Source organism: Eulemur rufifrons, chromosome 29 (assembly GCF_041146395.1).
Source record: "Eulemur rufifrons isolate Redbay chromosome 29, OSU_ERuf_1, whole genome shotgun sequence".
Lineage (NCBI taxonomy): Eukaryota > Metazoa > Chordata > Mammalia > Primates > Lemuridae > Eulemur > Eulemur rufifrons.
Window position 1 is genome coordinate 80,248,947 of NC_091011.1, and position 18,069 is coordinate 80,267,015.

The 18,069-nt window shown below is 38.2% G+C and overlaps 1 protein-coding gene across 3 annotated transcripts in view; it reads right to left on the reverse strand.

The window, feature by feature from the left end:
* UBE2H (ubiquitin conjugating enzyme E2 H) overlaps positions 1-18,069 on the reverse strand; it is a 98,670-nt gene that overhangs the window by 14,869 nt on the left and 65,732 nt on the right. Inside the window, exons 1-3 of one of the 3 annotated variants that reach the window (XM_069461605.1) lie at positions 16,466-16,478; positions 9,264-9,303; positions 7,866-7,918 (exon numbers count right to left, since the gene is read on the reverse strand). The exons of 1 other annotated variant lie outside the window; for it this stretch is intronic. In XM_069461605.1, the coding sequence (XP_069317706.1) occupies positions 7,866-7,918; positions 9,264-9,298 (88 nt within the window). In that variant the 5' untranslated portion in view covers positions 9,299-9,303; positions 16,466-16,478. Of the gene's footprint in view, positions 1-7,865; positions 7,919-9,263; positions 9,304-16,465; positions 16,479-18,069 lie in introns of those variants that run through there. One more of the 3 variants, XM_069461603.1, reaches the window with a different exon arrangement.

The following is an 18,069-nucleotide window of genomic DNA, read 5'->3' on the forward strand; positions in this document are numbered from 1 at the left end:
CTCTTGCTCGCATTCAAAACACTGCATACTTTGGAGCATGCTCTCCAAACATATTTCACTATCCCTCTCCTGTCTGGTGGAGGACACTCCTGGATTCCCAAGTTGAAAATCATAGAGACAGTCACTACTCTCTAGGGCGTTTGTTCTGTAATTCAAACAAGGAGCACAGCTGAAAGGAGAGGGAGAAAATAATCCTGCTCACAACTAGTGAGGTAAAAGAATGGACAAAAGTCACACGGAGTTGACTCTTGTGGTCTAGAACTGATGATTCCCTCTGTCACTTACTGTGACTTACACCGATCTCTTTCCCCATGCTTTCGGCCATTTATCACTGAAACTATTGGCTAAACAAGTTGGGGTCACCGGGGAATTAACCATGTCATCCATATCCTTGATTACTGGAGAAAAAGCAGCTGCTGACCTTTCAAAATTCCATTGGTTGACTTTTGTTCATCTTATAAAGAACTACTGAATTCATGGACTGTCAAGCAAGTCATAAATTTATAATGTGTTCAAAATAAAACCAACCATAAAATTTCATCTCATTCATTCACCAAGTTGGTTTTTTTTTTTTTTTTTTGGTGTGTGTGGGGTGTAATCTACTATATATGTAAAAACTAGGTAGCCAATCTAGGGTGGAGGGGTAAGATTGAAATAGGGCAAATAAGATTTCCAGATTTCCTTTGGTTATTTAATAATTTTGGGCTAACTAGTAGATCTTTACCTTCCACCCACTTTACCAGCTCCCAAGGAGTTGCAATATTAATACATTTTTTTACTTTGATTTTCCCCTGCCTGCAATCTGTGAACATTAAAAAAAGTGAAATTCTGTAAGAAAAGAAGAGTAGTCAAAAACCTATATATCTCATCAACTGGAGAATCCCACATTGCACATGATCAAGCAGTTGTTAAAAATGAAAAACTTGGTAGGCAGAGGACCCTAAAACATGACAGGCAGCCCCTTGAGGAAAACTTCAATAAAACCAATCAGGAATACCCTCAGATAGGCAGGCAGACTTCAAAGAAGAAATGGTTTTGAGATTGAAAGTAACATTCTCTAAACTAAATTGAACCCAACTTCAATGGGAAAAAACCCATACCGCTAGCTGTTTTGAGGGCACACATATGGCAAGCTGGAGCAGCCCACCACAAAGACATCCTATGATACCGTGGCCCAGACCCAGCTGGCCACAGAGCTTGCCACGCTGTACTTAGTTTAATGAATGCTAACAAGCTGCAAATGGAATAATACATCCTGCCACCAACCTGCTAAAAGGTGAATTCAAGAATGTGTACAATTACTGAGAGGGTCTTATGGGTGGATAAAATATACAAAAGGTCTGAACTCAGCAGATTCGGCTATCTTCTCATGTTAGTCCATGGGGATCGTTTAAAGATAGAATAAGGCCTCAACGAAGAGGGTCATGCAGGCAAAACACCTTCCCCCCTCCACACCTCTCAAAACAAAAAAGACAGAACTACTGGTAGGGTTTAAGAATTAGTAGTCAAACACACGAAGAATTTTTGCAATATACATGACAGATATATCTCATTTAAAGGCAGCATTTTGGTTTTTAAGTATTCCAAGCTAGAAACAGGTATTTATGTGAAGTGTGGAAAAGGGAAATGTCCAAAGATGTAAGGCACTAAAACCTGGAGAAAAACCAGGTGCATTCTGCCAAGAGCTAAATCACCGGGTTACCAACCTGAGATGTGTAGTTATATAACACGGGCTGTTGTAAAGCATTCCAAACCCACTTAAAAAATCATTTCCCATTCATTGCCTCACTGCAGCTTCTTTCCCCGAAAGTATTTAAACTGCAGAGAGCTGCAGGAGAAATTTAATGCTGCTACATAGATCAGAAGAAAGAAAATAAGCCTTTTCATCAAAAACACTGCTGTTGTTGCCTTGTCAATCTCAAAACACTTCTTGGCATTCTTTGGTGTTTTTTAGAGGTCTTTCATCCTAGCTCAAACCTGGTATGACCCTGCTTACCTTAAGAGATTGCAAGCTAAAACACGGTAATAGGATTTGTTATTAACCTTCCAGAAATGAGGGCAGTTAAACTGTAATTAGCTAGTTGGGTATTTTTGCTGTCATACTAAAACTCATTAATAAAGTTTTGAATTACTAGACCATAATTTAGTTGTCAATAATGTCAGAAAATGACAAGAGATAACTTCATGCAATTACAAGCTAAGTGTCCATACATGGGGAAAACCTTTACCCATACAGAGCAATCATAAGCAAAGGAACAGAAAACAAATCAGGGTTGCTAGTCCATATAATCAAGAAGGAAACAATAACTCCAAAGAAAGTAAAACATAGTTGTGGCTGTCCTTTCGCAGCCAGACCCTGGCTGGCTCATGTCCCATAATCCACAAAGCCTGGACTACTGCATGGTGCTAATGTTGACCACCAGTGAATGTGATATTTTTAATTAATTTCCACTAAGTTATTCAACCTAAGACAACATTATTTTTCTATGTATAACTAGTTAGACTCCTGAGCCACATACCAATACACACCTGAAGGTTTCCAAGGAGATAGATAAAGGAGGTTGGTCATGGAGCTAGCTAAGTACCACGGAAGCAGCAAATTCAAAACTCAACATTTTTCTTCTTTATGCATGACAGGTGACATTACTCCCACAGTATTGGAGAGAAACTGTTCTCCCTGACCTCTATCTAGAAGACTCACAATGACATCTGGGTGTTCCAAAGGCAGAATGATGCTTGTGATTCCAACATGGATGGATCAATACTGACTTCTCAAGCTGTTCAAATAAGAGTTGTTGGCCAATCATCCATGCAGACATATACACATATTTCTTGTCTGTGTAACTACACTAAAACATCTAGAAACAGCAACATAAGGCATTGTTTTAAGATATAATTATCTTCAACCAAAATTTGAATTATTTGGGAAGATTCACAGGGTATCTGCCTGAAAAGGGGATAGGATAACAAATGAATTTATACATTTTTCTAAATGCCTGATAAAACAAACTTTGTTTCTCTTGCCTAATCTCAAAGTCCCTGAAGCATTCCTCATGTTGCAGTCAATTTGTCTGTTACTAAGTCCCCAGATGAAGTAATTTTTCAAATGTTGATTTTTTTTTCCCCAGCAAAATAAGAGTAGGAGTATCTAGTCCATTGGCTATCAACCCTAAGGGTGAGGATGTAAACTGACCAATTTTTTTTTTTTTTTTTTTTGAGACAGAGTCTCACTTTGTTGCCCACGCTAGAGTGAGTGCCGTGGCGTCAGCCTAGCTCACAGCAACCTCAAACTCCTGAGCTCAAGGGATCCTCCTGTCTCAGCCTCCCGAGTAGTTGGGACTACAGGCATGCGCCACCATGCCCGGCTAATTTTTTCTATATATATTTTTAGCTGTCCATATAATTTCTTTCTATTTTTAGTAGAGATGGGGTCTCGCTCTTGCTCAGGCTGGTCTCGAACTCCTGAGCTCAAACGATCCGCCCACCTCGGCCTCCCAGAGTGCTAGGATTACAGGCGTGAGCCACCACGCCCGGCCAAAACTGACCAATTTTTTAAGAAAATTGTCTTCCACTTCACTTGTCTACAACTTAAGCAATTTAACAAGTCAGTCAAGGAATAAGTAAAAGGAAAGTTGGAGACACACATTCGTAGGGGTCAAGCATGCATGGCCCAGAAGGATGGGATGGGAGGGAGATTAAAGCTGTATTGCAACAAAAGTACTTCAGCCCCAAGAGTGTCGGCTCATAAGGCAACTACGGATAAAATATATTTTGGAGGAAAAAAGGAAAACTGGAAAATAGGGAGCTTAAAAAGCTACCTGTGGCTTAACAAACTCTCCTTCTATCAGTCCCTAAAATTGTATTTGTTTTGAAACTGAAATCCATATCCCCTTGGCTGCATTTTAGGTTTTCCAGAGCTTTTATCATTACTGTCTGGAAGAGCAGGAAGGGATGCAAAAAAAGATACTATCATACAGGAAGCCAAAATCAATCAATTTTCTCATCTGCTACTTTCTGTTTAATGTCACAAGAGTAACAATAGATAACTTCATACTTGATAGGTAACTTCATACTGACGACAAGCATCTTTATAAAATTAATCAGATTCCCCACTATAATTAGCTCTCTTGCAAAGTTAAATATAAAATTAAAAATTACAAGATGATTAGACCACAATTATACCAATTTTGAACTCCGAATGAACAAACTGCATATACACTTGGCAAAGATAAAACAGGGTGAGAACAGAAGCAATGAGTCAACTGGGTTACCAGAAATCAATTTTGGGGGTGGGGGTGCGGGTAAGGGGATAGAGGACTAAATTTACTACTAATGTGAATATTGTTTAATATCAGGTTATGATAAATATAAATCTGAAATTTCAATTGGGGATTGTTCTAATACTACAAATAGGTATACCCACAGTACATGCCCTGGGGCATACAATGGCAGGAAGTTTCACAATCCACTCCTCGTTCCTCACCATATTATATAGTAGAAGTAAGTGTTGAGACAAGTTTTAGGTGCCAGGCTGAGCTTCCTTTCAGTTGAATATTTTTGTTAACATGCCAACTTGCTCCTATTAGTTAGTTAGTATTAAATTAGATTTTTTTTTTTTTTTTGGTCCTTTGAACTAAGATTCTCTCAGGAATCACTGCAGGAAATGGAGTGATTCAGAACTCACCAATTATGAACTAACCTTCAACACTAGAAGCTTTAGAAATTAGTAATAAAAATTCAGTTCAGATCTCAAGACCAGATAAGTCTAAAAAACACTTCAAGGTCATCTGAACTAACCCTTTCTACTAGTAGAGTATTTGCCTTCTTTTAAAATTTTCCATGAAAGAAATGTTGAATTTTCTTGAGAAATAGTTTGTGTTTTGAGCAAAATGTCAAAACAATTCTCCCCTGTTCAGTATACTTTTGACTATACTCTGAAAACAGTTTTTCTCAGCTTTCTGCACTTACCTGTAATGTTACTGTGTCCACACTCTTGTATTATAAAACACTTACAATAACTCATGTACATGTAATATGAAGTCTGCTTTCAGTTCACTTTGACCAATGTGGTTTAACTCTTGTTGCTTATTAAATGCTTTGCAAGCTAATACAAGAATATACTCTAACATTATATAAATATGATAAACTTTAATCATGTTAGCCTTCTGCTTTAAAACCAGTTCTGACCCTCATACACCTGCTTGATGGGAACGTAAAACGGTACAGCCATTTTGGAAAACGCTCTCAGTTCTTCAGATGATTAAACACGGAGTTACCATAGAATCCAGTCATTCCACTCCTAGGTATATGCCCAAGAGAAATGAAAACATGTCTACATAAAAACTTATACACAAACATTTAAAGACGGATTATCCAGCCAAAAGGTGGAAACAACCCAAATATTTATCATCTAAAAATTAAACAAATGTGGTGCATCCATACAATGGAATATTATTTGACCATAAAAAGGAAATTCTGATTCATGCTACAACATGGATGAACCTTAAAAACACATTATGCAAAGTGAAAAAAGCCAGTCACAAAAGACTACATATTATATAATTACATTTCTAAGAAATGCCCAGAACAGATAAATCTATAGAAACAAAAAGTAGATTAGTGGTTGCCCAGGGCTGGTGGGGTGGGGTGGGAATTGCTAAAGGGCAGCAGTTTCTTTCTGAAGTAATAGAAATGTTCTAAAATTGACAGTGGTGATGGTTGCACATAACTGAGTATGTTAAAAACTACTGAATTATACGCTTTAAATGGGCAAAAGTTGTATGTTTGTGAATTATAATAAAACTATTTTTTAAAAAAATCTGTTCTGAGGCATGAGGTACTTGAGAATAGCAAACCTCTTCCACAAAGCTTTTCTGATCAACGGGAAACTAAAGCCCAATTTACTTCATTGTAATTGGAACCAGCTTGCAGTATTTTGATATGTACATTTCTAAAATGTGAATGTAGTTTAAGAAAACACATCATTACATCAGATATTCCAGGCAGCCTGCCATCAGACATTTTTACCAAAAAAACTATCTTAAAAGGAATTCATTTAATCAACTTCAGTGTATATATTCTTTTTTGTTGCCTCATCTCTTTATATGCCATCATCTCCCTAAAACTGTCGTGTTAAACAGCACTGGACATGATTAATTCACTCATTAAGACAGCCAGTAGTTGAACCCTTATTGTACATGAGGCACTCTTTTGGGGTATGTGTTCAGCGAGTAAGACAAAGTCCCTGCTTTCACGGACTTACAATCCAAGACAACAAGATAAATAATAAATACCAGTTTTAAAGCTTATTTAAAACAGGGTGCTGTGCTATAGAGGAGTGTGATGGACTGGCCATGAAAGGAGGCTTCTCTGAGAAGTGATATTTGAGGTGAGAAAAGTAGGTGCCGGCCATACAAAAGATCAGCGGAGATAATTCAAGGTAGAAGAAATAATTCCTAAATGGCAGAAGCACGGGTGGTTGGGGGTTTTAACTGCGTGCTGCTGGTGATCAACCTTGCTCTGTGATTCTCGTTTACCAACCTAGTACAAGGATGTCAGGCAAAGGTGATTTGCAAACTCTGGCTGGAGTAAGATGGCTTACCTACCTTAGACCATTAAAAGGTCTCAGAACTCTCCACAAGTTTAAGTCCAGGCTATGTGATCTGTCCCTCCCTTTCTCGTGCCTCTCAGCAACTGTTACTTGCATCACTCATTCTTTGAAGCCACGTTGGTGAGAAGTACTGTACTAGAAGTCCCAGGACTTACAGACAAATCAGACATGCACCTGACAGCCCTTCAGGAAGGAAATAATCTAGTAGCACAAAAAATATAGGCGTAAACAACAAATACAAGGTCAAAAGTGGGCTACAAAAAAAAAGATATAAAATGTAAGGGTATCCAGAGATTACTTCCAGCTGGAGAATCAGGGGAAGCCTCATGAGCACCGGAGCAGGGAGTCTATGAAGCCTGAGGATGTATACATGTGGGGGAATAAACAGATTCGCTGTGTCCCTAGTTAACTTTAAATATATACTTGACCCTTGAACAACCAGGTTTAAATGACACGGGTCCACTTACATGTGGGTTTTTTCCAATATACACAGCTGGCCTTCCATATCAGCTGGTTCTGCTCGAGTATTCAGAGGGCCAACTTTCCTTATCTGCAGGTTCTGCAGGGACGTCCGTATGTGAGGACTTTGGTATCTATGGGTGGCCATGGAACCAATCCCTCGCAGATGCCAAGGGATGACTATATTTTAAAATATTTTCAGCTCCCCAACCAGGCTAAAAACTCAAGTAGGGAAGGCCTGATACTCCTTATATCTCTCTGTGATATTCGGCATAATATTTTTCAGAGTTGGGCAATTCATTTGTTGACTCACTGTAAGAGTTGAGTTGTCAATTTCAGCACTGAATGTAGCCTAAATTATTCTTTACTTCATAAGGAGGTTTTGACCTTTGAAACAGATTATCCCCCAAACCTCTTACCACACCATTCATCTCTCGTTTCAGAGAGACATTCTTAAGAATTTTTCCAAAATGAAAAAGTATTACATATAAATATGTATACACAAGGTGCTTCTGAATACAGACATCTATAAAATGTTTGCATGTGTGTTTGTGTCTGCATATGTGTATCACGGTACCTTAAGTTCAGAATCTCACAAAGCTATTTTAAACTTCCACTGCTAAAATGAAGTTTGTACTTGAGAAAATATTTTTTTCACTGATCAAACTTTCCCATCCAGTCCCTCAAAATCCCTTCCCATTCCCAACAAAACATCTTAAACCAGAAAAGAAAAGCCAAACAACATTTTTAGGCAGTGTCTCAACATCTCCAAAGAATATTCCATGGCCAAACTCACCATAGAGAGCTGTCCAAGTTTGATTAATTACATCTAGACACACAGTTCCTGACCTGAAACAGATGGAAAGAATGGCATTTTTTTAAAAATTAGAAAGTTAGTTGCATGTATCTGGCAACTAATTTTATTTATCAAGAGAAATACTTTCAACAGATCCTTAAAAAAAGAAAAGGACCCCAATTGGGGAAAAGTATGCGGAGGAGAATATTTGCAAGGTCGTAACCATCTCCTTACAAACTAAAAGGGAAAAATTGTAACTATACAATGGAGAAACCAGACAACACCTGAACTAGGTGATCAGAATTAACACTGAGAACACAAGGGGCAGACAGACCTTGTGTGCCTCCGAATATGATACCCTGAAGAGGACACAATCTCACTCTGCGGTTTTTCTGGCCTGAAATGCATGCATGCCCTGCATCTAATAAGGAAACATCGGACAAATCCAAGTAAAGTAACAATCTATAAAATGATCTATATTCCTCAAAAATGTGAATTTTATAAAAGATAATGGCAGGCTGAGGAACTGTTCCTGGTTAATACAGTTTAAAGAAACATGACAACTAAATGTAATGTGATTCTGGAAAGCAAAAAAGAAAAAAAGTGCTAAAAAGTACATTACTAGAATATGGCAGTAGATTAGGTAAAAAGCACTGCATTAATATTAAATTCCTGAATCTGATGACTATACTGTGGTTACATAAGAGAACATCCTTTTTGTTAGGATGACTGATAAAATGAAATATTAAAGGACAAAGGGGCATGATGTATGCACACATACAACCTTCTCAAACAGGATTCAGAAAATCCTCATATGCACATGTGTGAGAGACAGCAAAATTTAGTGCCATGACACATGATAAAAACTGCACCCCAAATAATCATGTATTCTAAATAGCACTGGAAGTAAAAAACTGGTTCACTGGAATATTTTAAAGTATCACTAATAAAATATTAGAAGGAAAGAAAGTGGTAATTAAAATTCACTAACTGAAATGAAACTACAGTCATTCATGTTTGCCTTACTCTCAAGAACTGAGAAATAAGCGCTGAAAATAGTAAATCTGTATACTGACAACAGATCTCTAAATTGTGTTTATATAAAGAGAACTGAGATGTGGAATACTACAACTATTAGCTGGGTATCAAGAAAAATGAAGGGCCGAGTCATGATAACGGAAAAAACTAAGTAGTACAAAAGTAGAATTTGAACTAAAGTGGTTTAGAATATCATATCCCTAGGATTCTACAGTTTACATGACCATTCATATAGTCTTAACTTCTGACAAAATCCAAAAAGGTAACTGAGAGATTTTTTTTCTTTTTTAATAATGGGGGGGGGGCTCTAATCAAGAGCAGTTGCTCCTAAAATTTAAACATTTTAAAATAGTTACTTACGCTTCATCAATGTTGGGATGGAAAATTTTATTCATGAATCCTGTAAAAAGAGATGTTAATTAGCAGCAAAAAGTATCCAGAGAACAATTAGTTTTAAAGTACTTCAGTATTGGAAATAAATATTTCAGTAGTGGAAAAAGATGGTAATACTTGTAAGTCATTATTTTCAACCATAGATCTTTGGTTACTGATAAGACTTTATTTTCCTGGCAGCTCCAATTACTTGAAATATATCAGAAATCTATTAACAAGCGAGCAAACTTCGGGAGCAATGCAGCTTCTTATACAAAATAATCATTACAGCAATTGTTTTCTGTGCTATGAAGGTACTTGCCAAAAGAGAAATTATAATACTGTTTTGTAACTAGTGTCATGATAAAAGGTGAAACTTCGCTCTGACTCCCCCTTCTAAAAGTTTTACAGTTCAAGCTCTAAATCTGGAGGTTCTGCATTTGAACTTCTTCTAAAGCTCCTTTACTGCTATCATTCAGCCGCCCTGTTCGGAACATGAATGAAGCTGTTGAAATGCTAAAGGAATACTGCTTCCAAACAATAAAGGATTTCATGCGAACAGTGACCAAAATATTTCCTTTAACTTTAGTCTACTCCTTCAGGGAAACCCAGTTTTGATTAAAATTGGGGCAACGAAGTAATGAGGCAAGGAATTAAAAAAAAGAAATCTCTAAGATAGCTATATCTGTTGGGGATTTTCATTTTTCAAATTTATTCCTAGAAAAACAAGTACACACTTTAACACTGTGCTATTTAAATTCCAAGGAAAACTTCTTTCTTAACCTAAAATCAGTGATTTAATCAGTCTGTGTATGTGACGATATGACATGATTCTGAAGCAGAGATCCACTGTCAAAGCTGTCATTTTGTCATCGTTATTACCTCATTTCCCTTTAGGACTCCCTTATTCTGTTCTTGCACTTTCAATATACTGAAGTTCCTCACTAAGGGGATTCTCACCAACCCTCTCCTCACCCCAGCTCTGCCATGTTCCCTCTCATTCATTCAGAACATATGTGGTCAGCACTTGCATGTCAGGCATTGTGCTTGTTCACAGTACAAAAAAGGGACATGAAGAAATAACTGCCATATGGACAAAGTACTGACACAGAGCAGGGTACACACAGGAAGAGGAAGAGTCGGGAAAGACGCAGAGCGGTGGCAACAGAGGAGCCGCCTTAAGTGAGGAGCTTGAGAGACTGTACCCAAAAACCTAAGAAACTTCCCGAGAATTAGAAAACAGGGCTAAGAATACAAAATCCGAGGTAATCCAGTCTGTGATTGCTTCAGCTGCTCCAAATACTAATTATGCTAATTTTTGTTTTTAAATGTTTTGTGTTGGCCGGCGCGGTGGCTCACGCCTGTAATCCTAGCACTCTGGGAGGCCGAGGTGGGCGGATCGTTTGAGCTCAGGAGTTCGAGACCAGCCTAAGCAAGAGCGAGACCCCATCTCTACTAAAAATAGAAAGAAATTATATGGACAGCTAAAAATATATATAGAAAAAATTAGCCGGGCATGGTGGTGCATGCCTGTAGTCCCAGCTACTCGGGAGGCTGAGACAGGAGGATCCCTTGAGCTCAGGAATTTGAGGTTGCTGTGAGCTAGGCTGACGCCACGGCACTCACTCTAGCCTGGGCAACAAAGTGAGACTCTGTCTAAAAAAAAAAATAAATAAATAAAAATAAAAAAAATGTTTTGTGTTGAAATAGCTTAATGTTTTATCTACTACTATAAGGGAGGCCATGTGATGTTTAAATTACTCTGATGCAAAAGAAAAACTTTGTGTCCGGTATTAATTTTCCATTCAGATAATTAAAGATGTTTCAAAGTTTAGATTTAAGAGGTACGTGGTGTATGAAGAGATTGTAATAAATTGATGGGAATATTCATGTCTTAAGAGAAGAAAAAAGCAGAGTAAAAAATTCTACATAACCCTAGAAAAATATTAAGATACATGTCCAAGACAACCCGGTGATCCATGAGGATATTTGTAGCAGCACTGTACACAAAAGCCAAGAACCAAATTAAACCCTCTCAATGGGATTGGACACATTGTAGCACATCCATATATTGAGAGTCCTACACAGCCAAAAGTATTGAACTAGATCAATATGTAGCAACTTGGATAGATCTAAAGCTGAGTAAAACAAAAGAGTTGCAGAATGATATTTTTACAGTATGATGCCATTTAAATAAACTAAAACAAAGCAATATTACCTATTTAACAAGTATAGGAAAACCATACTAGACCAACACATACCAAACTTGCAAAAGTAATTATTTCAGTTAGGGTACAGGGCCATGGTGGGAATAGGGAAGGGAATGAGAAATAGTGGTTAAAATGACTTTATCTAACAATATATTCCTTTCAAAAAGAGACAGAGTGCTTGTATATTATTTGCTGTTTTTTTAAGTGTGCACACAGATAACCTGGAAGCAAATACATATAAATGTTAACAGTGCTGAATTCTTAGTAGGGGGAATATTTTCTCCATTGTACTTTTCAAATTCCATCACCCTCACCACCATCCGTGAACCAGAACTAGGATCACAACAATCGAAAAGGGCTAGAAGGAAACAAACAAGTGTTAATGGTAGTCATCTTTGAAAGACTCTCCCATTATTTCTACTTGTACTTTTTTGACTCTCCTAAATTTCTACAATGTGTAATTTTAATAGTTGGAAAAAAAAAACCAGTATCAAACATTCTAAAATAGACTTAATTATACATAGTTTAGTGCAGGGTCAGCAAAACTATTTGATTTGAAGTCTCCTATCTTAAACAATCTTGTTTAAATAATACAATTCAGCCAGGCGTGGTGGCTCACGCCTGTAATCCTAGCACTCTGGAAGGCAGAAGCCGGAGGATCACTTGAGCTCAGGAGTTCGAGACCAGCCTGAGCAAGAGTGAGACCCTGTCTCTACTAAAAATAGAAAAAATTAGCCAGGCAACTAAAAATGGAAACAAAAAAAAAATTAGCCAGGCATGGTGGCGAGCACCTGTAATCTTAGCTACTGAGGAGGCTGAGGCAGGAGGATCACTTGAGCCCAGGAGTTTGAGGCTGCTGTGAGTTAGGCTGACGCCACGGCACTCTAGCCTGGGCAACAGAGACTGTCTCAAAAAAAAAAAAAAAAATTTTTTTTAAATATAAAAATTTTAAAAATAAATACAATTCACCACCAAAAAAAAAAATCAGAAGATTCTAGGTCATAAGGTGTGCGTGTGTGGTCCTCAAGATCAGTTATATACAAGAATATACTGCTATCACAACTGCCAGGAAACTTTCTGATGAGTGGGCAGCAATGTTGAGCCACTGTGGTTTAATTCACAAGAATGGTTCTACTATGTGAAAAGGATTTTGCTTGAAGCTATCTTTAAGAATTCAAAATGTGGGCCGGGCGCGGTGGCTCACGCCTGTAATCCTAGCCCTCTGGGAGGCCGAGGTGGGCGGATCGTTTGAGCTCAGGAGTTCGAGACCAGCCTGAGCAAGAGCGAGACCCCACCTCTACTAAAAATAGAAAGAAATTATATGGACAGCTAAAAATATATATAGAAAAAATTAGCCGGGCATGGTGGCGCATGCCTGTAGTCCCAGCTACTCGGGAGGCTGAGACAGGAGGATCGCTTGAGCTCAGGAGTTTGAGGTTGCTGTGAGCTAGGCTGACGCCACGGCACTCACTCTAGCCTGGGCAACAGAGTGAGACTCTGTCTCAAAAAAAAAAAAAAAGAAAAAAAAAAAAGAATTCAAAATGTGTTCTTGATACTTAAAATCCTGCCTCTACTAGAACTCTCAAAACTAACACCCAGTGAAGCAACATCTACGGCAAAAGTTCCCAATGCTGGCTACAGAGAAGAATCACCTGGAAAGCTCTTCAGAAAACAAAATAAGTGCTACATTAGAAGGTAGTGAGTGTTTATGGAGGAAAACACAGCAAAGGAGGGGGACAGAAATAGGAAGGCTAAGGAGGGGGTTGCAATTTTAAGAGAGAAGGTCAGGCGGACCTTCCTGAGAAGGTGAGTTACTTTGAAGGAGGTGCCATTCGGTACCTAGGAACGAGTGTCTATGTATTATAGCATGAACAGCCAGGTGTGAGGTGCATCAGGAGTTTGCTTGATGTATTTGAAGAACAGCAAAGACATCAGTGACACTGAGGGGAAGTGAGTGAGGGGCAGAAGTGAGTGGGGTCAAGGTGATCAGCATTTGATGCCCTTTTAGGGATGCTGGCTTTCACTCTGAGGGAGATGGGAAACTGCTGAGACTAGTGCCCGAACAATGATATATTCACATCCTTGTTTGTTTTGTTTTGTTTTTTAACAAATGGTTTGTCTCCTAAAAAAGGCCAGTTGAGGAACAGCCTTAGCACCTCATAGCACCTCAGTGCTGAGGAAAGAAAGATGGGAATGGCAGATCCCAAACAAAATGGAATGGGAATTCTACAGTGGCATTAAGCTTCAACTTTGATGTGACAGGGCACTTTAAAGGTTTAAGAAAATAGCTATGTGAGGGCAAGGCACAGTGGCTCATGTCTGTAATCCTAGCACTTTGGGAGGTTGAGGTGGGAGGATCATCTGAGCCCAAGAGTTCAAGACCAGCCTGGGCAACACAGTGAGACCCCGTCTCTACAAAAAATTTAAAAATTAGCCAGGTGTGGTGACATGCACCTGTAAGTCCCTACTCAGGAGGCTGAGGCAGGAGGATGGCTTAAGCCCAGGAGCTTGAGGTTGCAGCGAGCTATGATGACACCACTGCACTCCAGCCCAGGTGACAGAGCGAGACTCTGCCTCAAGAAAAAAGGAAGAAGAAAAGAAAAGAAAGAAAATAGCTACAGAGAGCTTTAAATCTCTATCAAAACTGTCTATGAAAGATTAAGGTGCTTCCCTCATTGTACATGGACTGGAGAGTACATTTGGAATTAATATAGTTTCTATACTGTTTTCAATTAAATCTAGATTTGGCTTGGTTGAGTCCAGGAGTAACAGAGAAGTCCAAAAAGGACTTAGTAAACACATGCTTTAGTAATAAATGGGTTGGAACCCAGTCCCCAGTGCCCCTGCTAAGAATAAAACACTGTGAATTCTGGGACAGAGGACAGAATCAGACCACAAAGAGCAAAGTACTAAACAGGGACAAGGATTCCAGCTCCAACTCTATTATCAACTGCAGGCCTTGCACAAGCTACTTCACTTCTGTGAGTCTGTTTCTTTACCTACAAAGAGAAACAGTCGAATCACATGATCTCCAAAATCTCTACTCTTATTTCTAGATGCCCTATCAGCTTTAAAAATCTAGAATTCAGTAACAATGGCCAGAGCTCTGAGAACAGAGAACTTAAGGGAAAATATCCAATGGTTAAGTCCTTAAAGGAAATTAATTCTCTAAGGTAGCATTTTTAGGTACAGAAGTATTCTGGAGAATACCGTACAAAACCACCAACATGCTAAAATATCATGAAGAGCCACAAAATCCTCTATTTCAAAGTATGTAGAAACAGAGTTGATAACCTTGCCTTTGAGAATAAGCACAGCCAGACCAACTCTACCAAAAAATACTTTCTAGACTAAAATGATCTCTTCCTATACCAGGTTTTTTTTAGTAGATAGAAAAATATCCAAAGCAAATAAACGGAAAGGAGCATATCTCCTTTACATTTGTTCTTGGACAAGCTATGGGCAGTGTTTCTGGCAAAGCCATCTACATTCAGGATACCGATACCAACAATGGGACTTTGGATGGGGAGGGGCAGAGATGGAGAAAGAACAGGCCAGGAATTCAGAAAAGGAACATTCTCAGGACTGAGTGTGTTGGCCCTGGCACAGTCTCCTTCCTTTTGGCAAGGCTATCATCACATTAATGAATATGTCTCCAACAAAAGAATTTTCCCAACACTTGTTTCCATTCAACCAGGAACTATTTTGAAGATATTTTAAGAGAACATATTTTGAAAACTGCTTTTATGGAAACCTAAGTGGAAGTAGCAAGTCATTTTTAATCTACATGATTTAAGATTTTATTCACTACCAAACACTTCTAATGATATATTTCAGTGATCTGATCAGATAAAACTCAGAACTCCTTTGTTTAATCTTTTGGACAATTATTCTCTGGCACAGCTCTAGCACTTGTTAAAAAAAAAGAGGCAAGGGAGACAGACAATAGCAATAAATGTCCAGCTAAAATGCTCATGGGCCTCTGTCCCATATCTTTTAGCAGAAGTGAATTAGGTGATTTATAATTCTGAAGGAGGAGTCCAAATCATGCTTAGGTGATACAAAACTATATATCTTAAAAAACAAAAAGCATAGATTACAATAAAAAAAAATGCCTTGCTTTTGCTTGTTCCACTCTAATACTCAATTGCTCTGGAATAACAAATCTCTTGACCCATAGGCTAATCGGCAGAGAATATAAATAACACCATGCCAAGTCATGCTGAAAACTGGTTTTTATTTCAGCCTCTGTGTTCAATCCGAGGAAGGAGTCTGTACAAAGTTCTATACACTTTTGAGTAACTTCTGATACTGGGGTCAATACGTAAGTAAATGAGGCAAAAATTCATCCTTTTTTTTCGCCTTTGTTTCCTTTCAGAGGATATTAATGACCAAATTTGTGGGTAGATGAAATACCCTGGGCCAATCATCCATCCAGAAATTTCACTTGGAATTATTTTGATGAATGAGAGGTTAGACAAATGACTCATGAAACAAGGTAAAGCCACCCTAAGGTAAATACGTGAAAAGAGCCAAAGACAAGAACGGTAGCTATAGCCCAGAGATCTGGACTGAAATGGTTCAGACAGCTGTAGCTGATACAATTTAATTATAAACTTACAAAAGTCCTGTGAGAAAACAGTAAGTGACTACAGGAAGTCATTCTGATATTCTTTCTTCAGAACAAATGCCTACATAAAGTAGGCTATTCACAACCAAACTGATTAATCCTATTTTTTAAGTAGGTATAATTGTTTAAAATATACTTATTAAAGACTGAACCTTAACTTCCCTTGCAATATCTCAGACCATACATTTTTTAAAAGGGCAATAATGTGGATTTCCACTCCTAGCATGCAGGAGGTGACCGGAGCTGGAGTGTTTCAGCTGAATAAGGGTGGGGATGCTGCCAGCTTCACTAGTGACAGCTGTACGCCAGCTGTGTGCATCAGTGCACAATCTGACAGATTTTCATCTTACCTCAGACAGCCAGGCCCAGCCCGTGGCAGCCTGTACCCGGGCAGAAGTCTCTTCACAGAGCTGAGCCTTTCCTACTCAGGAGAGATGGACCTGGGTTGGTCTCTTCTTGGGTGTGGAACCAAGCAAGGAACTCACTCTCAATGCCCTGTGTCATGGAAACTTCTGAACTGATCCTGTGGTGTGTGTTCAGGAGATCTAAACTCAACAAGGGGTCCTCTTTTCTGTTTCTTCCTTTCTCTGATAATATGGAGTCTGAGGAATGGGCTGGATGGATAAGAAAAGTTCATTTATAACTAAGAAAAAGTGAAGTGTTATCCTTCAGCAGCATAACCCTTCTACCAACCTAATGGCTTACCAAAACCTTCAGCCTACTTTCCTATAGTTTCATTTTTGGGAGACTGTAACTTCTTTCCTGTCTCCACAGTTGATCTTTCAATAGCCTGGTCCTTCATATAACCACACTGGTGCAAATAGGCAGTATTTATTTTCACAGTCAGAGCCAGTATAGTATAGAAATTGAAATCATGAGACCCAATTTCAAGTCCCTATCACTCTTACAGTTGTGGTTAAAAGATCAGGTTCTAATAGAAAAGAAACATTTAGGGTGATGGAGATCCCAATTGCCCTGATTTGATCATTACACATTGTATACTTGCATCAAAATATTACATGTATCCCAAAAGTATGTACAACTATGATATATCAATAATAAAAAAATACAAAAAAAAAAAATCAGGCTCCAGTCAGAATGCCTAAGTACCATTGTGTGAGCCTTTGGGGCAAGTTATTTAATCTCTTTGCCTTTCTGTTCCCTTATTCCTAAAACTAGATTAAATAATGGTATCTCCACATCAGTGGACTGTCACGAAGATTAAACGAATCAATATATGTAAAGCATTTGAGCAGTAACTGGCACACAGTGAGTACTCAATAATGTCAGTATCAACTTAACAAGCTTAGGCAAGTAATTTCATCTCACTTTCCTCATCTTAAAACTGAAAATGTCTGCCCTATACATCCCTCTTAATCCTTTAGGAATGATCAAGAACATCAGGGGATATTTTGATTTAGAGATACTACGTTTCCTATAATCCCATCATATTGGAAATGGAAAATACAGTTACTATAATATTTATTATTAAAAAGACCATTCTGACTGTACTTGGTATGGTTTAAAAAAAAAAAATAAAAACACTGAACTGGAAGCCAGAAGACAGACTGCAGCTGGTTAGTAATGAAATATCTCAGCCTCATTTTTTCCATACTTAAAATCAGGCAACTGGATGATACAATCTCTGAACTTCCTTCTAATAATACAGGTTTCACCAACACAAGGAATATAAGCAAATTTCAAACTGCGTGAACAAGTTTCTCAAAGAGACATTACTCTTATTGTTTTTAAAAGAATTTCAGCTTAAAGAAAAAGGAATCCAAGAACACATGTTTTCATTATGATACCAAATCCTGAAGGGAAAGAAATAGATCTATGCCAAGATGATGTCAGAATAACCAGTTCAAAAGCTAAAGGTCACCACTATAAAGTAGGAACTAACCAACCTAGGCAGCAAGTTTGCTGGAATTTTTACATAGCAAACGGAAAGATT